Source organism: Microtus pennsylvanicus, chromosome 5 (assembly GCF_037038515.1).
Source record: "Microtus pennsylvanicus isolate mMicPen1 chromosome 5, mMicPen1.hap1, whole genome shotgun sequence".
NCBI classification, from domain to species: domain Eukaryota; kingdom Metazoa; phylum Chordata; class Mammalia; order Rodentia; family Cricetidae; genus Microtus; species Microtus pennsylvanicus.
The window spans coordinates 107,917,871-107,937,316 of record NC_134583.1 but is presented as its reverse complement, the minus strand read 5'-3'; the positions used below and the strand labels follow the sequence as shown (position 1 = coordinate 107,937,316).

At 36.9% G+C, this 19,446-nt stretch overlaps 1 protein-coding gene across 7 annotated transcripts in view; it reads left to right on the top strand.

Annotated features, from left to right (window-relative positions):
* The window catches only part of Rfx3 (regulatory factor X3), a 248,446-nt gene that overhangs the window by 128,887 nt on the left and 100,113 nt on the right, over positions 1-19,446 (top strand). For all 7 annotated transcript variants that reach the window (XM_075973779.1, XM_075973777.1, XM_075973775.1 and 4 more), the window contains one exon: positions 8,640-8,737. In XM_075973779.1, coding sequence (XP_075829894.1) covers positions 8,640-8,737 — 98 coding nt within the window. The remainder of the gene's footprint in view (positions 1-8,639; positions 8,738-19,446) is intronic.

The window sequence follows — 19,446 nt, the reverse complement described above, 5'->3', positions numbered from 1 at the left end:
TATATTTATAATTAGTTAGTAGTCCAGACTGAAATTAGTCATCAACAATTTGTGACTTCTCTTTGGTCATTTGTTCTTTCCTTTAGAACAGAAAGGCTTGCTTCTGTTCGTGTAAAAGTTAATTCATCTAAATAAGTATTTGACTACCCTGCTCACATTTTTACAGTGATATATCTTTGTAAAATAATTGCTTGGAAGCAATCCTCGTAGAATTTTAATTCTACTATGTATTTTTATGGATGAGTAGAGCTATTAAATGGCTATAAAGAGAAATAAAAGGGTTTTTTTTCTATGATCCAAATGTTTCTTTGTGTTTAGAAGCAAATCTCCCCCAGTCCTGGGATCAGGAAGCAAAGGGAGAAGCCTTGTGGAGACCATCAGTGTGCTCTAAAAGAGTGCCAAGGGACAACTGACTCCCTTAGCCTTTCTACCACATGGGGACACAGCATGAAGTTACAATCTATGAACCAGAAGTTCTTATCAGTTACTGCTGTTGCATTATCTTGGAGTTCCCAATCTTTAGAACTATTAAGAAAAAGTTTCAGTTATTTTTAGGACCCCCAGTTTATACTTACCTTCTCCCAAATGGACTAAGGCTGGAATACCACAAGAACGAAAATTTCCTTCTTCCCTCACTATTGTCCTTTCTCTATCTTCTTTCTTTGCTATGCCATCTGCTTGACTTACGTCTTTTTCAGGAAACCTTAAAGCTGTGTGTTGTGTTTTGTTTGTGACTACTTTCTCTCCTCTCCCAAATCTGTACTCAGGCTTTAACTACTTACCAATTCTTGTGGGTGTAGTAATAAAGAAGTAGATGTTATTCCTTCATTCCTGGAGCTTACTCACACATACAAAAGTTTTCTTTTCTTTCATTTTAGGTCTAACATTGATTATGAAGGAAAGCTATTTATATTGAGATGCAAGTGAATGACAAGATGTGGAGTTGGCTCTCCATGCAATCCTCATCTATAAAACAGTGTTTATGAATGAGGAAAGCATTAGTACAAAAAAATTCATCTCTACTGTGAGCTTCAGGCACACTGGCAGGCAAGTGGGCAAAAGATAGCAAGTAGCTAGGCTTTCTTAATGAATGACGTTTAACTGAAACACACGCTGGACACACCTAGGGGTACCCTGGACAGGTAGGTAAGTGATAACTTTCGCTTTGTAAATCAATACTGTGACCAAAAGCAAGTTATGGAAGAAAAGCTTTATTTGATTTCATTTCCAGATCACATCTTATTATTGAAGTCAGGACAGCAACTCAAGAACTTGAAGAAGAAACCAGGGAAGGACTGCTTGCTGGATTGCAAGCACATTCTTGCTGGCACATTCTTCGGCTCATGAACAACTAGCTTCCTTGTATAGCCCAGGCCCACATACCCAGGGGATGGTACTACCATCCCTCCTACATTAATTAATAATCAAAACAGTCCTTCACAGTCAGGACCAACAGACTTCTTTTTCATGTGATCTAGGCCATTAGAAGTTAATGAGGACAAGTATGAAAAAAAAATCAAGAAAGTCAGTTAAGGACTAGAGATCCAGTTCCATCTAATCAATCAGTATTTGAAGTAAATATGCTTTCTTTTTTTGTCAGGTCAATGTTTTAACAATCTAAATAAGTATTTAATCATTCCATGTTGTTTATTTAACCCTAATTCTTTTCTATTTTATGTATTTTTACAAATTCTACAGTTTTCTTGTAAATGAAATAATTTTCCTTCATTTTCTATAAAATCTCTTTTCTTTAACTTATTTATTACCCTTAAAGGTAACTGTATTCAAGTGCTAAGTATAGCATAATTATTAAGATGATTCAAACTATATAGGTCCATAGCGGAAACATAAAGCTTATTTTAAGTCTTGCTATCCTCCTATTATAAATTTCCTTTCAAGATATATTTTTTAAAGTTTGAATAGTTCAGCTATATATCAGAATATAATTTAGTATTTCTTAGAGTAAGAAAAAATTAGAAATTTAATATATTATGAAATAAATATTAATGGTCATTAATGGGGAAGTTTATGCTAATGAGATTGAGAATACTGGTTAATTATTATTTTACCAAAATATTGAGTTCTCCTATAAAATTATATTTACTGCATGTATATAGGTAAAATATTAAAATATGCTTCTTTATCATATATCTTTCCCTCTTATGAAATTTGCTTGGAGTTTGAGAGCTTGATCATATTATTATTTATGTTAAGTTTTTACCAGGTTTTAGTTAGTGAAGCTAAGATTTTTTTCTTGCCTTATGTATATGACATGTGGTGTCTGAATAGCTGTGTCAGTTTTCTCTGAACCTGTAATATTCAGATGTTACCCAAATTGAGAATAAACCATCCTTCCATTTTAGCAAAGCCTTAATTTTAACAGGAGCTTCAGTGATGAGGTTTGTATGTGTTAGTCCTAATTAGGGAACAGCAATGAGGATACAAGTGAAAGGGAAAAAGGGTCCTGTCATGCCCTGTGTCCCCACACCCCTCTTCCAGGAATGATCCAAAGAACCATACACTTGCCTAATCCTGGCAATGATTAATTGGTCTGGATCATGTATGGATGATTTTTCTCTTGCTGTGCTGGCTAATGCTAATCTTTTGCCAACTTGATACCAGCTAGAGTTACCTGGGAAGAGGAACCTGAATACAGAAAATGCCTTCGTGAAAACTGCCCATAGGCAAGTGTATACAGCATTTTCTTCATTAATAGTTGGTGAGTGCTGCCTCAGCCTTGGGCGTGGGGGTGGGTGAGGCGGTGCCATCTGTAGACAGGTGAACCCGAGTTTCATAAGAAAGCAAGCAAAGCCATGGGAAACAATACAGCGAGTAGTTTTCTGTCACGGTCTCTAATTCAGTTCCTGCCTCCAGGTTCCTTCTTTGATCTTCTGCTCTACTTTTCTCCATGGTGGAATGAGACCTAAGACATGTCAGCTGAAACAAATCTTTTCCTCTCTAAGTTGCTTTTGGTCACAGTGTTTTATCACAGCAATAGAAACCCTAACTAAGGCACTTGCTTTGTAAGAAATTGCAGCAAGTTCTGGCAAACTTGTATGTCCTGATTTTAGAAAAGGAAAATCGGCTTACATAGAATATAAAACACCACTAGGCATCTAAGAACTAGTTTGTTATATTTTATCTGATAACTATTGACAATGTGCATAGTAGTGTACCCTTAAAATCCCATCATTAGGAAAGCTGATTCAGGAGGACTCTTAAATTCAAGGCCAGCCTCAACATTATAAGTAACAAAATGTGTTAGCAAAAAACACAAATAAACCTAAAGGTAGAATGACATTGAATATATGGAAAGAAAAACTTTGTTTACAAGAATCTTCAAAATCAGTAATGGATAAGAAATCAGTGCCGTGGATTAGTGCACAAAGGCTGTGAATAACTCTTCACAAAGCGTGGAAACAAATGGCCAGTAGACCTATGAGAGGATGTAGCCAGACACACTGCTAAGTGTAGTCCTTGTTCCCATGGTCTTCCTTTCTGTTCCTTAGCCCTGGAATTGCAGCCATTACACCAAATGCAACTTAACATAAATATAATTTTCACTCTAAAACACAAGTAGGTTTTGTTTTCTTTTGTAGTGTTGAGGTAGAATTCACTGTCTCATATATGCTAGGGAAACACTTTACCACCAAGCTATATCCACAGTCCTTTATTTATTTAGAACACTTTATGCTCCCTAAAAGTAAAACATTTAAATAATCTATGTTGTAGAATACTCTAAAGTCAACTAACAGTAGCTTTAGGTGGATGTACATGCAGTCACACACACACACACACACACACACCAGTTCTAAGATATATTATCGAGTAAAGAAAACCAATTAGTACAAGCACATTATATCTTAGTTATTTAGATTTTCGCAAATTTGGAAAAACACTAGAGGAAGACTAGGATGGTAACACTTAAGCTTAATAACACATGTTCTTAGCGCAAGAACCATACAGGAACCACCTACACCTCATTCCAGGAGATCCTGAATCCAGTGAGGAATTTGTATATAGGCGTTATCATAAGGAATTAAGTTAAAATGTATATTCTCATTTTTTAAAATATTACTTATTATAGATGTTAGTGGTGTGTTCTAGTGGGCCTTGAGAGAAATAATGTTTAAGAACTTATTATAACCATGATTAAATATTATTCTTTATAGAAAGCAATTACTATATTCATATTTAATGACAAAAAATAAGTTTGTTTACGTCCATTGTATTTTGTGATTGAAAATTGTGTAAACGAACTTTCCTGCCTTTCATCTCTACTCCCTGGGCTTCTCTTCTTGCCTTTGGACACTTCATCTCTTACTAGAGGCTTCTATGTTCTGCTGTTAGTCTGTTTGAGGGTGTGGTGGATGATAGGCAGTTAGGAATATCTTATGGAGTTAATTCTCTACTATTTGATTTACCCGTTTCTTGTGTGGTCAGAAGGAGACTGAGTCCATCAGGAGTATACTGCTCTCTGGTTGAATTTGAAGCCCAAATGTAACTTCTTCAGGTTACCCATAGCAGTTGGATAGTTTTAGCAAGCAATCTTATGGAGCTTGTGCTTCAGTCTGTCAGAAGTCCTGCCACAGAAATGAGCTTTTCGGTAATTTTCCTGGGTTGAATTGAAGAAGATTCACTTAAAGTCTACTTCAAGAAACTGTATCTAAAGACCTGAAATTTCCTTCCAAAGAGAAGCTACACAGTCTGTGAGTGGACAAGACAGACAACCTAGGCCACAGAGTGGATTTGTGATGTAAGGAAACAAATTCAAGTTTTTATTACAGTAATTTCCTGCCGTCAATTTTTCTGTCTTCTTTGTGAAGGGGCAACCGCAGTCAGGAGACAAAGTTTTCTTTTGGTTAACATTGACTGTCCTAGGATGAAGCCTGTAGATATTAACATTGTGGAGAAGGTCCTTTTCCTCAGAAAGTGAAACAGGAGAGAATTTAAATGACTTTTCCCTGGAGTGTCCTGTTCAACGTCATTTGGTGCTCATGAATCAATACTCTTTACCTACGGTTACTCTGGTAGTCACAATGATGGTAGGAGTCTTCTTGGTAAGACGTATTAAAAAGCATACGGCAGAATTTAAATTACTTTTTTTGTTTTCGTTGTTGTTTTGTTTTAGTTTTTTGAGACAGGGTTTCTTTGTAGCTTTGGAGCCTATTCTGAAACTAGCTCTTGTAGACCAGGCTGGCCTCAAACTCACAGCGATCCACCTGCCTCTGCCTCCTGAGGGCTGGGATTAAAGGCATGTGCCACCACCACCTGGCAGAATTTATATTACTTTTAACCAGAGCTGAGACAAATTGTGTGTGTGTTTGTGCATGTGTTACATGTTTATGATTTCTATTTCCCTAACTCTCTGCTCATTAGACAAGCAGCTTTTCCCTTTGTGCCTTTTTTTTTGGCATCTTTATTGCCGGTCGCATTGCAGCCTTCCACCTAACTGCTCTTCCATCTCACCTTCTTAATCTGCATAGAGCTCTCTTGTGTCTCTTGTAGGCCTGAGTGTGCTGTTAATGCAACTTTATGTAGTTCTTAGGTTGAACACTTAGAACACTTGGCGCCAACTAAATGTATAAGGAATGCTATTATGAGCGAGATAATTATCTTAACATGAGAAAAACTGTTTTTTTTTACAAAGATACTAGAAAGCTTCTTAGCTGAATAATGAACTTAACAATTATACATGGTTTCATTACCATTGAGAAGGATTTCTGCTTTGAAATATGATTCATGTTCTTTTTCCTGAAATACATCCAAAATAACATATTGTGTAAATTTGTCCTCAAAATATACTAATTGATTCTGTTGAACTAGCACATGTTCCTGTGGTGTGTAATTTGCTTTGAAATTCACTTCTATTGTAAATAATGCAAATCATAAAGCATGTACATTAAATAAGCAAATAAGCTCAGAGTGCTATGCTTTGAATGGTGCTATGAGTACTTCTGTTTATATATATATATATATATATATATATATATATATATATATATATATATATACATATATATATATTCATGTGACAGGGTTAGAGTTTTTCAGCACCTAGTCACAATGAATATAAATGTTTTATTTCACATATTTACATTTTGACACTGTATTTTTGATTAATGGACAGAATAACTCTGGTGTTGAATATTGTTATAATGAGACCCTATTACTGCCAACTTTCTAAGCTTTTAAAAGTTGATCCAAGGCCATTTTGAGTTTCATATATTAGAGTCACTTTTATTCAATGAATAGTTAATTATAAAAAATTTGTTAATTCTACCTTTAAAAATGTTAAATCTACCTTTCTCTGTCTTTTCTAATTTGTATTTTGACCATTTAACTCTTTACTAAAATTAAAAAATGGTGAAAATATTTACTAATTTTTTACAAGCATTTTTGGGGATTTATTTTGTGAAGTAAATAAAATCAAAATATATAATCAATTTCATGTAGACTTTTTAATAATTTCCTTTTCTAAGGACGTGGGTGGGGACAAATAGCAACAGATGAGCCGGGTTAGAGAGTTCACAAGACATACAGGAAATAAAGCTATTGGAGATGGAGATGAACTATCCATAGGAAGTTATTTTTCCTTCTCCATACTTGAATCTTCCTACATTAAACTAGTGAAAATTAAAATAGGAAATCAGCTTCTAATGTATAACCTTTTAACATGGATCCAAACATCACTTGATGTTTTATAGAATATCAAATGATATTTGTATAATTTTGAATCTTGGTTGTTTTAGAAAGTGAAAATAGCATGCCATGTGAAAATTTCACTTCTCACCTTTAGTGCTGCATTAAACTGCATTAAAAGTGGTCTTGTTGGGAGAACGGAGAGATGGCTTATCAGTTAAGAGCATGTGCAGTTTTTCCTGTAGACTTGAGTCTACTTCCTAGCACGCATATCAGACAGCTGGCAATTGCTTATAACTCCAGCTCCAGTGTCCTCTCTAGACACTTGCATGCAAATGGCATGCATTCACACAGATATAGCTACATAAATATAAAGAAAAACGCGTCTTTTATAAAGTGGTCTTATTTGTTTGCTTTTGAAAAATATGTGTTCCTTAGTAACTTCATTATTCTTCAATAAAAGTTGATGCCAAAAGTTAGAAAATAATATAAATTTCATAAATATTTATTGGCAATTCATTTGCCAGGTACAGTGCATTATTTAACTACTGAGCAATTATTTAGCATTTACAGTTGGTTTAACCTGTTTGGAGCTTTGGGCAAATATAATAATAATTTGCAAATAAAATGGAATGGGCTGAGCTCCCAATTTGCATTGTATGACAGTGTTCATTGGTCGGAATAGACCTTTGTGTATTTCACTTTGGCCTTGATTTCACTAACTGTGATGTTGGATAGAGAGGAGTATTTCAGTGGCTTTATAATCTATATTTATTAAGAAAGAACCCATGTTGGATGGCACCCTAGTACCTGAAATTTCATCTCTAGGGGATTCCATGCCTTTGATAAATTAGTAGGCACCACAGTCATATGTTTTGTTTTCTATTTCTGTTTGGCTTGTTACCTTTTCATAGTACTGCAGGTTCATCTTCTTCTTTTTGAGGCTCCTTGAGTTACCTTTAGTTCTTCCTTCTTCCCAGAATTCTCTTAGTCTGATTTTCCTGCCTAACCTATCTTGCCAGGTATAGGCTAGTCAGCTTCTTTATTAAACCAATTACAGTAACATATATTCACACAGTGTAAAGGAATATTCCACATATGTATATATGTATTTCTAAATATGTGAAATACAACCTTGTTTAGCCCATATAATGTTCCTTGTATGTGATATGTTTTCAGGGCTAAAGTGCTCATCAGTCCAATACCAAATGGTCAGGCCTGGAAAGAATATGTATGAGTAACATTATACAGACTGGGAGGGTTGATTTTAATAAAAAAAATAGCTTTATAATTATTTAACAATTAAAGTGGAGTAGAATTTTATAAATCATCAAAATCAGGGAGAAACTTGCAGAATGTTAAGCATAAAACTGTGTGTACATGTACACTGACAAGCAATTGTAGAACTATTTGGGTAAGGGCTATATTTGATCTAAACGTATAAGTTTCTTAACTTGAAAGGAGCATAAACCTAAGAGATTTCATCCCTAGTCATCTCCTGCTAACCAATATTCTGGAAAATCTGAGATAGACCTAATATGATATACTCTTTGTATTTACCATGGATCTAATATGGTGTTCCCTTTCTAGGATTATTGTTTACCATGGATTTATGTCTACCATTTCCCATGGATCTAGTGTTGCATACCTTTTCTATGTCTACCATTTCCCATGGATCTAGTGTGGTGTGCCTTTTCTATGTCTACCACTTCCCATGGATCTAGTGTGGTGTGCCTTTTCTATGTCTACCACTTCCTGTGGATCTAGTGTGGTATGCCTTTTCTATGTCTACCACTTCCCATGGATCTAGTGTGGTGTGCCTTTTCTATGTCTACCACTTCCTGTGGATCTAGTGTGGTATGCCTTTTCTATGTCTACCACTTCCCATGGATCTAGTGTGGTGTGCCTTTTCTATGTCTACCACTTCCCATGGATCTAGTGTGGTGTGCCTTTTCTATGTCTACCACCTAACATGTTACTCATACTTTTTTTTTCAGGTGCAGCAGGTACAGACAGTTCAGCAGGTCCAGCATGTCTACCCAGCTCAGGTGCAGTATGTGGAAGGAAGTGACACAGTCTATACCAATGGAGCAATGTAAGTCGGATGCTGAGGTTGGGTGAATTCCTCCAGCTCAGGGCAATACTGTCTTGTCTAACACTGTCCTCTGCTCCTGCGATTGTTTGCATGATTTTAATATTTTTTAAACCAGAGCATAGTTATTTAAATTAAACTGATATTTAAAAGTTTGTCTGTATTTGTTACTAAATACACTCATATTTTCATGTTACTTAGCTTTCCAGAATATTTTAGATTGTTGAAATTGCATGTACTTTATATAATTTCCCTAAATTGAGAAAAGCTTGTGGTTCTTGTTACTTATGGCCATGTTTTAATAATGCCTTAACATCTGTGATTTTCTAAATGTTAAGATGAAAAGTATGGGGCTTGTGTTAATCTGTAAATTTTTAAAAAATCATTTTGGGAATTTTGTGGACTTCTTCACAGTTAAATCTGTATGAGAATAATGATCTTCTATGAATTTTATTTTCCTACCTAAGTCTGTCCACTCACAACTGTCTTATCTCCTTCGACTCAGCAGTAGTAGCAATTTGCAAATTTATTGGCTTTTTCAGCCATTTTGAATTGCAAGTCAGTGTATTATTATAAATGAAGAAACTAAAAATTTTTCCAAGTTGTCATCAGTGATTTCATCCTGGGTTTTTGTTCGCAGAGTTTCTGAATGTCCCTAAGTGAATTTAGGTTCTCTGAGTGTCTTGCTTTTGGCCCTGTAGTGTCTCTGTTCCTTGTATCCGTGGAGTATGTGTGTTCCTGCAGTAAGTTTGCTCCTCGCATCCCTACAGGATGGGCATTCCTCACATCCCTGCTCAATGGATGCTTCTTGCATCTCTGCAGTGTGATTGCTCCTCAAGATAACGCCGCTGTCTTTGCTTCCCCCCCCCCCATGGTTACTTCCACTGATCCCAATGATATCACCCTGTAAGCTCTCAGAAAGCCTGGATTTTACTCACTACAGTAACTGTCAAAAGACGAGCATGCATGACAGTACAGTTGAAGTCATGTATCAGGCTGTTATGACTAAAAGCTTATATTTGGCTTAATTGTGTGTTAGTATTATAAGAGTGATACATGTAAAATATTCTGAACTTTTTGTTATTCCTTTAAATTAGTGGGGTATGCTCTAACCAAATTTAGTGTCAGAAGATTCCAGGATGCATTTAGTGTTCCTGACCTGGGGTCTGCATCATGATAGAGAGCGGGAGATGGAAAGAAAGCTCTTCTTTGTCTCTTTTTCTATTTTTAGTTAGAATACAAAGTCACGGTTTCATTCTGGCATTTCAAACCTAGCTTGTTTTTGTTTGTACTTGTCCCCTATTCCCTTTTGTGACAGCAACCCCCCCCCCATGCCTGTCCATATGTGACAGTACTCTTGCTGTTTTCATATTACATGTCTTCCCTGCCTTTGAAACTGTTTTTCATCTTGTCCCCTTCCTGGTTATGGTCTGTGTTTACTCTCACACTCAATTATACTTTCTCTCTCCCCCCTCCCTTCCTCCCTTCTCTCCCTCCCTCCTTCCCTTCCCTCCCCTCCTCTCTCACACACACAAAATTAGGAACTGAGGGGAAGGCTTAGCAGTTAGGAGCATTGGCTGCTTTTCCATAGAATCAGGTTTGATTACCATTATCCAAGTGGCAGCTCATGATCTTCTGTAACTTGCATTCCAGGGGAAAGGCCTTTTCTAGCCTCTGTGATCACTAGGTATGCACAAAATATATACATCCAAAACACTCACATACAGAAAAAAATTTAATTAAAAAATAAAACTTGAATGTGCATTAGAGAGAGACTATGCAACATTTTTGTTTCCAAGTTCAGGTTATCTTATCTGATATGCTTCCAAATTCATCTATTTTTTTCTGTAGGTTTTGTAACTTGCTGTTCTTTATGGCTGAATAAAATGCCATTGTGTATATTTACCATTGTTTATATTTTAATAATTTGCCAAAAAAAAGAATTGGTAAGATTGATGTGCATGTCTCACTGAGGTAGTATATAGAGTTCTTTTTTCGGATGTATGCTGTGTTGTGGAATAGCTGTTTCTCATGGTAGTTTTAGATTTTTTTTTTTTAGAAAATTCAGCACTAATTTCCATAGTATCTGAGTCAGGGTACCTTGTACTAGCAGTGAATTAAGCTTGTTCTCTCATACTTTTGATCGTATTTGATATATTTTGCTCTTTTAGTGATAACCATACTGACTGGTAGGAGAGGGACTCTCAGTGTAGCTTTGATTTGCATTTCTCTGTTGCTTGGTCATATTGAAACACATGAAAAAATATTTGTTGTCAATTTTTTTCTTCTTAAAAATGAGTATTTGGTTCATTAGATTATATATTGATTGGTTGCACACATATGTGTGTGTATTTAATTTTGGCAGTTCTTTATATATTCTAGGTAATAATACCCTTTCTGAAGAATAACTGGCAGAATTTTCTACCAATCTGTAGGCTGTCTGTTCGCTCTGCTGACAGTTTCTTGGCTTCCCAAACCTTTTTAATTTCATATAGTTGATTTTATCAGCTCTTAGAGTTGTTTCCTTTGTTGTTAGAGTCCTATTCAGCTCCCATTGATCAGTTCTTAGGGTTTTACTGAATGCTATTAGAGCCTTGCTCAGAAATATGTGCCTATAACTGAGAATGGAATATTTGTCCATAGCAGTTTCCGGGTTTAGGAAATTATTTGCTGTCATTTCAATGAATTAATTGTCTACACCATTTGACTTCCTCCCAGTTCCTTCTAATTCATGGATTATTGAGTCTTTTTAATTTATTTAGACATTTCATATGCTTTGATCATCCTATTAACATTTAAAAATATGTTGTCTTAATGTATAATTGTCTTGACTTTGTCTTTTTCTTTGAAACTCATACTTAGTCTGCTCATGAAGCATTCTTTTGTAATTTTCCAATTTGATTGGCTTACATTTCCTTGTTTCTGTTTGGTTCCTCCTCAGTGTCTCAATTTCTTGGTTGAGATTTTTATCCATGTTTGTAAGTTTGTACTCCAAGTTCCTAACCATTTCATTCACTGCAGTTACTTTCTTGTCTAGGTCCTGAATGGGATTCCATATTTTGATCATCTGCTCAATTAAGTGATCTTTATGGCCACTGGTCCTTAGAGAGAGAGAGAGAGAGAGAGAGAGAGAGAGAGAGAGAATCTAAATTCTGTCTTTGAAATTTTAACTATCTTCGAGTCTTTGCTTTCTATTTTTGTGTAGTTGAGAGGTTGTGGGTGCTGCTAGAGGCCACTTAGTTGTTAGTTGTCATTGCCCCAGACAGCTAGTGATAGCTAGCTATAGAGACTGAGAATAACGGGGTTTGATCTTTCATGTCTTTGTGGTGGAAGCTAGGTGGCCAAGAAAAAGGACACTTGAGATGGATGTTAAGGGAGTCTGCCAGAGTGGTTCCTCATTGGTCCTGCTTAAAGGTAGTGCTGGCAGGTCAGCTTTACTACTTAGGAGGATGTGACTTTGAGCTTGAAATGGAGATAGCTTCTCAGAAGTGCTTTGTGACTCAACTGAGAAATTGTTATAAACATTAATTATTGCTCTTAAATGTTGTGCTTTGTTTGCATTTTTCTGTCCTCAATTCTTCTTCACATTGTCTTCTGGATAATTTTTAACTTTTAATTTCATTCTTAGTTAAATTTTAATTTAATGTTGAAATTTTTAACCAATTTTTAACATTTCAACTGGACGTTTACATTGTTTATTTATATGTGTGTGAGTTTGTCACAGTGTGTATGTGGATTTTTTTTTTAAAAAGGACAACTTGTGGGAGTATAGTTTCCCTTCTGCCATGTAAGTCTCAGGAATTGAACTAAAGTTATCAAGCATGAAGATATAAGCCTGTGCCTGCTAAACCACCTTGGCCCTCTGCTCTTTCTTGTATAAAGTAACTCTCCCACATAATAAATATGAGTTCATGGTTTTATGTACTTGTAAAGCCTTAGAAAAACAGTGTCTCTGAAGTTGATTCTTTAAAATTGTGGGACCTGTGTAAGTGCAGAAATGGTTCCCCAGGAACTGTCTAGTGCCAACACTTACTTTCTGTGGCCACTAGCTCGGTTGATTAGATCATGACTAATGAGGTCTAGGTCATGAGTTCACTTGCTACAAAGTCCAATTAGCTTTGATCTGGACTGTGTGGGCCTAGATTGCATCTTCAGTTCCGAGTATCGTGACAATGAGCACTTTTGGTCATGATAGATAAGACATGCGTCTAAGATCCCTTGTCACTGGCAAATATACACTTTGAATAGAAGTTCTAAGGTATCACTTCTGTACTTAATAAGGAAATATCATTATGCTGCTATGAATTATATTCAGGATTGTAGTGATTAGATGACTATGAATTTTTTTCTCAGACATCAAAATAATTACTTTTTCAGCATAAGCTGTTAGAATCTGTTTTGTGCTTTTCCACTGTTGCCATTAGACTGCATACAGTTTGTGTATCAAATGCCCATCTGAGAATAGTTGTATTCTCTCTTTGTGTTCAGAAGATTTCCATATGTGTTAGAGAGGAAAATCTCTATTCTTCTGTTGTGTCACACAGAATTAATAGGCAGCTAGTATTTGATCTCTGACTTAGACCCCAGAGTCCCTCTTCTCTGTGATAATAACTACATTTTGCTAATGATCGTCCTAGGGGAGAGGGACTCTGATCATTGTCATGAACTTTCATGCACCCAGTACATGACCCTACAACCCACACATGCTCAGTATTTCTGGTTCTCTATGCCCGTGTTACCAGCATTCCCGTGTCGTGTAGACATAAGCACGGGGTCTCACTCAAGAGGTGATGACAGCACTCACAGATGCAAGTAATTACTCATGAGAATGTGTAATCATCATCATTTCTGAAACTAAAGTGTTTACCTGGTTCTCGCTGCGAATATTGACAATTACTGCTAGCATAACAGGCTTAGCCGTGTGGGTTAGTAAGTAGGCCTGTAATTCAGTTGAACAATTGAGACTACTTTGTAGTGCTGGGTGTTGGCACAGAATCACTTTTTACTCAAGGGAAAAGGTAACGGAGTTCATTCCTCTCCTGCTCGTTTTATCCTTGTTCTTTAGGTACCTAACTTGCATAATTTGTTTATTTCCTTGCAGTGGTTCTCCCAAAGACGTTTCTGCAAAATTTAGGTCCTAGTTATCTCTGTTTGTACAATTTCATTTTCTAATCATCTGTGCTACCATGGTTGAACTAACTGAGGAATATCACATACCAAAGGAGAGTCCGTTGCATCCACAATCTCTTTGTTTTCATAATCAGGTTTTTAAAAATACAGTTATTTTTCTTCATCACACCTCCTGACCTTTACCCCTCCAGCTCATTCCTACACTCTATTCATCAGAGAAGAAAGAATGATATAACCTATGTTGTGTCAAAGTTAAGACATCTGTTTTACAAGGGGTTTTCTGTGTAAGCTGTTGAGTGGAACATCTGTTGTTTAGAGGTGATCAGCTTTTAGGATGCAGAGGTGTCTGTGTGTTCATATCTGTGCAGTATGTGGATTCACGCCTTCTCAGCTCTTTTTGTTTGAGGGTACATTTATCATCATCTCAAGTGTGAAATTTCCCAAACTATGTTTCACAAAATGTGAGTCCCTTAAAAGCATACTGTGGTTACATAGATGGAGAGGATCCCAGTTCCTAATAGAGCTTTCGAGGTTTTAAAAAGTTTTTTTTTTTTAAGTCCTGTATTTAGGACAAAAGAAAGTCAGAATTTAGGAAAGAAACTAAGTATTTCTAAAACTTTTACACACTACACTTTGGGAGGTGACACTTTTGACATTTGTAATTTATTCAAAATCCATAAGCATGTGAACAGAATTGGGACTCAATTTTCTAAAAGTTACCTCTTGAAAATCTTGTGGTTAGTACATTTTCTGAAGGCCTCCACTTCCCTCTCCCATATACTTCAGATGATTAATAAGAAACCACTTCAGGTTATTCTTTTCCCCCTCAAGTGACACAGCTAAGTTTCAGAATTTGCAGGTGGAATTATGTTTTCTTATTATCTTTAAAATCCTCTTTCTTTAGAAAAAATGATTCTGTAGACTCACCGTGACTAAGGAGTGAGGATACTGTCTTCAGTGGCCTTCAGCTGATGCACAGGAGTGGGTGTCAATCCACTTCCCACTTAGAGCTCACCCAGCATAGCTGGTTCCATAGGAGACCTTGGAGAGAAAATTGACCGTCTGGGAAAGGAGCTTGGATGTTTCTTTCTAAAGAAAGGTTTCTAATGTTAGCTACATAAAAAATTCCTGTCTCTTCAAAGATGAAAGACATTCAAATGTAGCTTCCTAGAGTGTCAAAGGTGGTAAGATAGATAACATTTATCCCCATTCCTTTTACAGACAAATAAACTGCAGCTCAGATAGGTAGAATCCACTCTGTCTTACCTCCAGCATGCAGTGCTGTTCAGTGAAATGCAGCCTTTTGATTGTGCCTTATTTGGAGTTTAGAGGAGGAGAATGCCAGTTTCTGGTGTGGGTGTGTGTGGGAGCTGGTTTCTTTCTTTCCTTCCCTTCCTTCCTTCCTTCTTTCCTTCCTTCCTTCCTTCCTTTCTTTTTTGAGACAGTATTTCTCTGTAGCTTTGGAGTCTGTCCTGGAACTTGCTCTGTAGATCAGGCTGACCTTGAACTCACAGAGATCCGCCTAACCTCAGACTCCCAAGTATTAGATTAAAGGCATGCGCCACCACTGCTAGGCTTTCTGTTTTGTTTTTTTTTTAAATATTTTATATGAAGTATTTGCATAGTTCTTGGAGAAAGAAAAGAAACTTGTAATTTTAATGGCTAATTATTAAATAGTTCATTATTATTCCCATGAATGTCTTTATGGTTTTTATTAAAGTAGTCTAATTCTTTATATTTATATGATATATTTTATAAATATTTAAGGAAAATGAATGCATCATTTATGTAGAATTAGAATGTGCAGGAAAGCCTACCTTTACTGAGTCTACAGCATTAGATACTGTAATGTAATACATTCTCATGTTACTATATATTTATAATGTGATTTATGGTGTAAAATTTACAAACTATTTTATTTCTTTAATTTATTCCTTCCATAACCTTGTTGGATTTTGTAATGTCAAGCTTATTGTTGATGTGATATCCAAACGCCTTGATAAAAACACATAATGAGAGAGATTGTGTGTATGGCCTTATACATGAGGCACTAGATGCTGGAAGTAGGACACTAAGTGGTTAGAGTTGAGCTCCATTGGCTCAGTCATCCTAATGAATAAGGAGAGGGTATTCAGGGTTATGGTTAAAGTTTAGCTCGATTATCTCAGTCTTTCTAATGAAAAAAGAAAAGAATAGTCAGGGTTATACTAGCCATGGCATGCACACCAAGGCATGATGGATGCAGATAGCATTAACTAGCTGAATTAAATGGGTTAGAGTCCTGGGATTTATATAGAACCGTAAGTTCAGCTCTGAAGAAGCTTCTGCCAGCAAATAGGTACATATTCCCACATCCACATCTGTTACTCGTCCGTATGGAGAATAATAGCAAGGTTTTGCTTTGGCTGTAAAAATAATATGATAAATAATTTCATGACTCTTAGCCTTTGGCAGTTAGTGTGAAGAAAATGAACACAGAGCACCTTTTTAAATATGCATAAAATTGCCTAGAAAGTTTGCTATTTCCAGAATGTTCAGGAGATTTCTGGGGAAATAGTACTGAAACAAGAAATGAAGGATGCATTCAGTGTTTATAGTGACAAGAACTCTTTGCTTTTCTCTTGGTGGTGTCTTTTGTTTTTGTTTTTTTAAAAAAAATACATTCTTCAAAGCTGGGTGTGGTAGCACATGCCTGTCTGGCAGATGGGAGACTGATATAGGAGGTTCCTGAGTCCGGCCTATCCTGGACTACATTGTGAGACATGCATGGTCTCATGAATACCATAACTATACAGACGAAATACTGCTGCTGCTGCTGCTGCTGCTGCTGCTGCTTCTACTACTACTAGTAGTAGTAGTAATTATACATTCTTGATATTGATTCAGTAGCTTAAGCATTACTTGTGTATGACTTGGTTTGGCTAGGGCTCTAGGGATACCATCAAAGTAATGCTTGCTTCCCAAAGATTAAAAGCCATGCAAGCCTATCATGGCCTACTTCTCGTATCAACCCAGCTTTTGAAAGTCTCCTCCATTTTCCATTTAAATATATGAGTTTTTTGTCAAAATCAAGTTCAGACAATCCACATCCCGCCTTTCCTAATTGTGTCCCTTTTTACAGTCTTAGCCATGGTGTGTCTATGAAACAGCTAAGCCAACATACAGTTCCAAGTATGATGCTCTGTGGCTTTAGCTTGATCTCCAGTGCCTGCCCCCTTCTCTTGCTCTGAGCTTATTTTCTAGCTCATGAATCCTTTCCAACTAGAAGAAAATGTGAAAACTGAAGTGACTTGCTTTCCATTGCCTGTTTCCCGCCTGCATGGGGGTTATGTGGATTCCAAATGTTTGCAGTGCATGTGTATTACTGATGTCTATTGAGAATTGCATGAAGAAGGCACATCTGGAAGATGGAATGATTCCGGTCCCTTGATATGTTTCTCTTAAGCTCTAGTAATAATGTCTACATTGATAGAACTGCTGAAAGGCCTGTGAGGAGTGCCTGTGGTAAGGACAGACACATGAAATCAGTCTGAGATGAAGAGCTTAAGATGAACTGCTAAAGGTTAGGACAAAGGAAGAGAGATGGGGGAATAAGAAAGCATTCCAAGTTAATCAAGAAGGGTAGAGAAAGTGGTATCTCCTAGACAAAACTGATGTACAAAATGTCCAATATGTTATTACATAAGAAAGCTTTTAAGAATGTGACCATACCCAAGTCCTGAGATTATGTACAAACCAGCCCTGGTTCTTCATATAAGGTTTTGAGCATTTTTGAAGGAAAAGGAGAATTTTGAAAGCAAGAATCAGAACAAGATTTTTTTTTAATTTATTTATTTATTAAAGATTTCTGTCTCTTCCCCGCCGCCGCCTCCCATTTCCCTCCCCCTCCCCCAATCAAGTCCCCCTCCCTCGTCAGGAGAGAGAGCATGAGCAAGGAACTCAGGACCACCATGAGGGGTGCACCCACACACTGAGACAATGGGGATGTTCTATCAGGAACTCACCAAAACCAGCCGGCCTGGGTCTGAAAAAGCCTGGGATAAAACCGGACTCGCTGAACATAGCGGACAATGAGGACTACTGAGAACAAGATTTTTTTAAGCAAAATTTTCTTTCCACATTTGTATCTTAGAAAAATTCCCATAGCAGCAAAATTGAAGGCAAATTGGAAGAGAGCCAGGTTTGAAGAAAGAAAACCCATCAGAGTGCAACTATAATAAATAACATTGTGAATTAAAGATTATGAGAACGGAAACGAGAGTTGTAGAGTTTCACATTTTATTTAGAAGACAATTCTTAGACTTAACTGGCTTGGATCAATATAAGAGAAGCATTAGCTTTAATTTAAAAAACTGGAGGTGGAAGTGCGGTTCTCTGGCCAGGTGAAGGGTACAGAAGAATAAGAACCTCTGAAGCTGCCCATGTAGCATACCATTCCTTTTCTCTTTATTTTTCCTTTTATTGAAAATAGATTATTCTCTTATAGAATGTATGCTGATTACAGGATCCCCTTCCTCTACTCCTTCCAGTTCCTTACCACTTCCCCTCCCCTCTGGATCTACTCCCTTTCTGTCTCCCTTTAGAAAAGAACAGACTTGTCAGAGATAACAAACATGGCAAAATAAAATATATTAAGATAAAGCAAAAGTCATCACATCATGGCTGATCAAGGCAACTCAACAGAAGGAAAAGATCCCTAAGAGCAGGTACAAGAATCAGAGACCCACTTGTTCACACATTCAGGAGTCCCATATAAAATACTAAGCTGAAAGATATAATATATATACAAAGGACCTGATGTAGATCCACACTGGCCCTGAGCTTACTGTTTCAGCCTCTGTGAGTTCGTATGAGCCTTGCTCAGTTGATTTAGAGGGCCTTGTTCTGCTGCTGTCCTCCATGCCCTCTGGCTCTACTCTTTCCCCTCCTCTTCAATGGGATTCCCTGAGCTCTGAGGTGAGAGATTTGATGGAGACATCCTATTTAGAGCTGCATGTTACAAAGACACACACTCTCTCTCTCTCTCTCTCTCTCTCTCTCTCTCTCTCTCTCTCTCTCTCTCTCTCTCTCTCTCTGCCTAATTTCTGGGTATGGATCTCTGCATCTATTCCCATCTGCTACAGGAGGAAGCCTCTCTAATGATGATGAAAGACACTGATTTATGAGTATAGCAGAGTCATTTATGAGTATAGCAGAGTCATTTTATTGATACTTTTTTTTTAAAGATCCATAGTGTTTGCATTTACTCTAGGTCTCTGGGTTATCTAGCTTCTGGTTCTTGTTGACCGAGCACTGTCAAGTTCAGTCTTATGAAGTGGGCCTTACATAAAACAAGGCATTGGTTGGCTACTCTGACAAGTTTTATGCCTCCATTGCCCTAGCATGTGTGGCATGTAGGAGCAATTGTAGGAGACAGGGTTTGTGACTGACCAGGTGTTTACATTTCTCCTTTAGTAGTCTTCAGAGTGCCTTACCACACCAAAGATAGAATAGAGAGATCCAGGCTTCATATTGGCACCAGCACAATATCTCCAGGTTCAATGAGTTGTGTAGGTATTTAGAAATAAGTGTTGGCTATTAGA